The sequence below is a fragment of the Vanellus vanellus genome (genome assembly GCF_965231255.1).
Source record: "Vanellus vanellus genome assembly, contig: HAP1_SCAFFOLD_110, whole genome shotgun sequence".
NCBI classification, from domain to species: Eukaryota; Metazoa; Chordata; class Aves; order Charadriiformes; family Charadriidae; genus Vanellus; species Vanellus vanellus.
This window is the reverse complement of record NW_028127815.1, coordinates 316,584-318,516: the sequence shown is the minus strand read 5'-3', so window position 1 is coordinate 318,516 and position 1,933 is coordinate 316,584. Positions and strand designations below refer to the sequence as shown.

Genomic DNA, 1,933 nt, shown 5'->3' with positions numbered 1-1,933 from the left:
ACCATCTCCCCTGACTCTGCTCTCTGCCCCAGGCAATCCTCATGTCTCACAGCACTCACTCTGTTCTCCTGAAGTGCAGCACAAATGCTGAGGGTTTCTGACATCCAAGAACACTGCCCAGGTGAGATGGGGGAGCTTTAAAATACCCCAAACCTCTCCAACTGCCTTCTGCTTTTCCTGTTCCATAGCAGTGAGAGTTCAGATGTTGAAAAGCCCATCTGCATTAGGTGTGGGTTCCTCAGCCAAAGCAGAACACCAGGACTGGCTCCTGCCACCACCCTCCCTATGAACTCCCTGCTGCAGAGCAGGGCTGACTCCTCGGCAGCCAGTGGGCAGCACCCTGCTCCTCACGGCACAGGCAGCCAACACCAAATAGAGCTCCAGCCATGTAGGTGAGGAAGGTCTCCTGGAAAATGAAAAGGGAGTGTATGCAACAGAGACAGAGCCTACGGGAAATGGCTTTCATTTTTCTTACAGAAGTCTGCATTGACTTACTCTGTTTCCCTCCTTGGACAGGTGCCCCTGCCCAGAGGCAGCAAATGTCCAACAGCAGCTCCATCACCCACTTCCTCCTCATGGAGTTCGCAGACACACGGGAGCTGCAGCTCTTGCACTTTGGGCTCTTCCTGGGCATCTACCTGGCTGCCCTCCTGGGAAACGGCCTCATCATCACCGCCATCGCCTGTGACCACCACCTCCACACCCCCCTGTACTTCTTCCTCCTCAACCTCCCCCTCATAGACCTGGGCTGCATCTCCACCACTCTCCCCAAAGCCATGGCCAACTCCCTCTGGAACACGCAGGATATCTCTTACTTTGGCTGTGCTGTTCAACTCTTTTTTGTACTCTTTTTTATGTCAACAGAGTATTCTCTCCTCACCGTCATGGCCTATGACCGCTACATTGCCATCTGCCATCCCCTGCACTACGGGACCCTCCTGGGCAGCAGAGCTTGTGTCCGCATGGCAGCAGCTGCCTGGGGCAGTGGGTTCCTCAATTCTCTCCTGCACACGGCCAATACATTTTCACTGCCCCTCTGCCAGGGCAATGCCCTGCACCAGTTCTTCTGTGAAATCCCCCACATCCTCAAGCTCTCCTGCACACACTCCTACCTCAGGGAAGTTGGGCTTCTTGTGGTTAGTGCCAGTTTAGCCTTTGGGTGTTTCGTTTTCATTGTGGTGTCCTATGTGCAGATCTTGAAGGCGGTGCTGAGGATGCCCTCTGAGCACGGACGGCACAAAGCCTTTTCCACGTGTGTCCCTCACCTGGCCGTGGTCTCCCTCTTTATCAGCACTGGAACGTTTGCCCACCTGAAGCCCCCCTCCATTTCCTCCCCATCTCTGGACCTGGTTGTGTCATTTCTGTACTCAGTGGTGCCTCCAGCAGTGAACCCCCTCATCTACAGCATGAGGAACCAGGAGCTCAAGGATGCCATACGGAAACAGGCCCAATGGACGCTGTTTCACCTACAATAACCTGCTACCCTTTCCATGCACATTGCCCAGGGCTTATCTTAGGCTGCAATTCTGCTTTTTTCTCTCGTGATAATCCTGCTTATAGATAATTTTCTGAGTTTACGCTGCTTGTCTTAAGGCTTGATCCTACTCTGTCTGACCCTTGCACAACACAGAGTCAGGTGTGGCCTGACAGATAACAGCTCTTCAATAAAAGGGCATCTCCCAAGTGCAGTGCTTGAAGGATGGACTGTTCCTCCAAAGTTCCTTCCAAGAACATTTTCAATTATTTGGTCTTTTAATGAGTCTCCTCTCCTTAAGTTTTCAACGTTTTTGAAGCTAAGCTGATGGTACTATTGGGTTCCACTGCACCAAATATTCTGAATTTAAAAGCGCTCTTCTTGGTGCCCAATGGAAGGGGAGACTCCCATTATCTCCTCAGTCTTCTTCATGTATGACAGGACTGATGGCATATACAG

At 51.9% G+C, this 1,933-nt stretch overlaps 1 protein-coding gene across 1 annotated transcript; it reads left to right on the top strand.

Moving 5' to 3' along the window:
• Positions 1-539: 539 nt before the first annotated feature.
• On the top strand, positions 540-1,475 carry LOC309684969 (olfactory receptor 14A16-like; the record flags this gene model as incomplete). The annotated part of the gene is made up of 1 exon (XM_082500802.1): positions 540-1,475. One exon carries the CDS (start codon positions 540-542, stop codon positions 1,473-1,475), a length of 936 nt encoding a protein of 311 aa, XP_082356928.1.
• Positions 1,476-1,933: the final 458 nt, after the last annotated feature.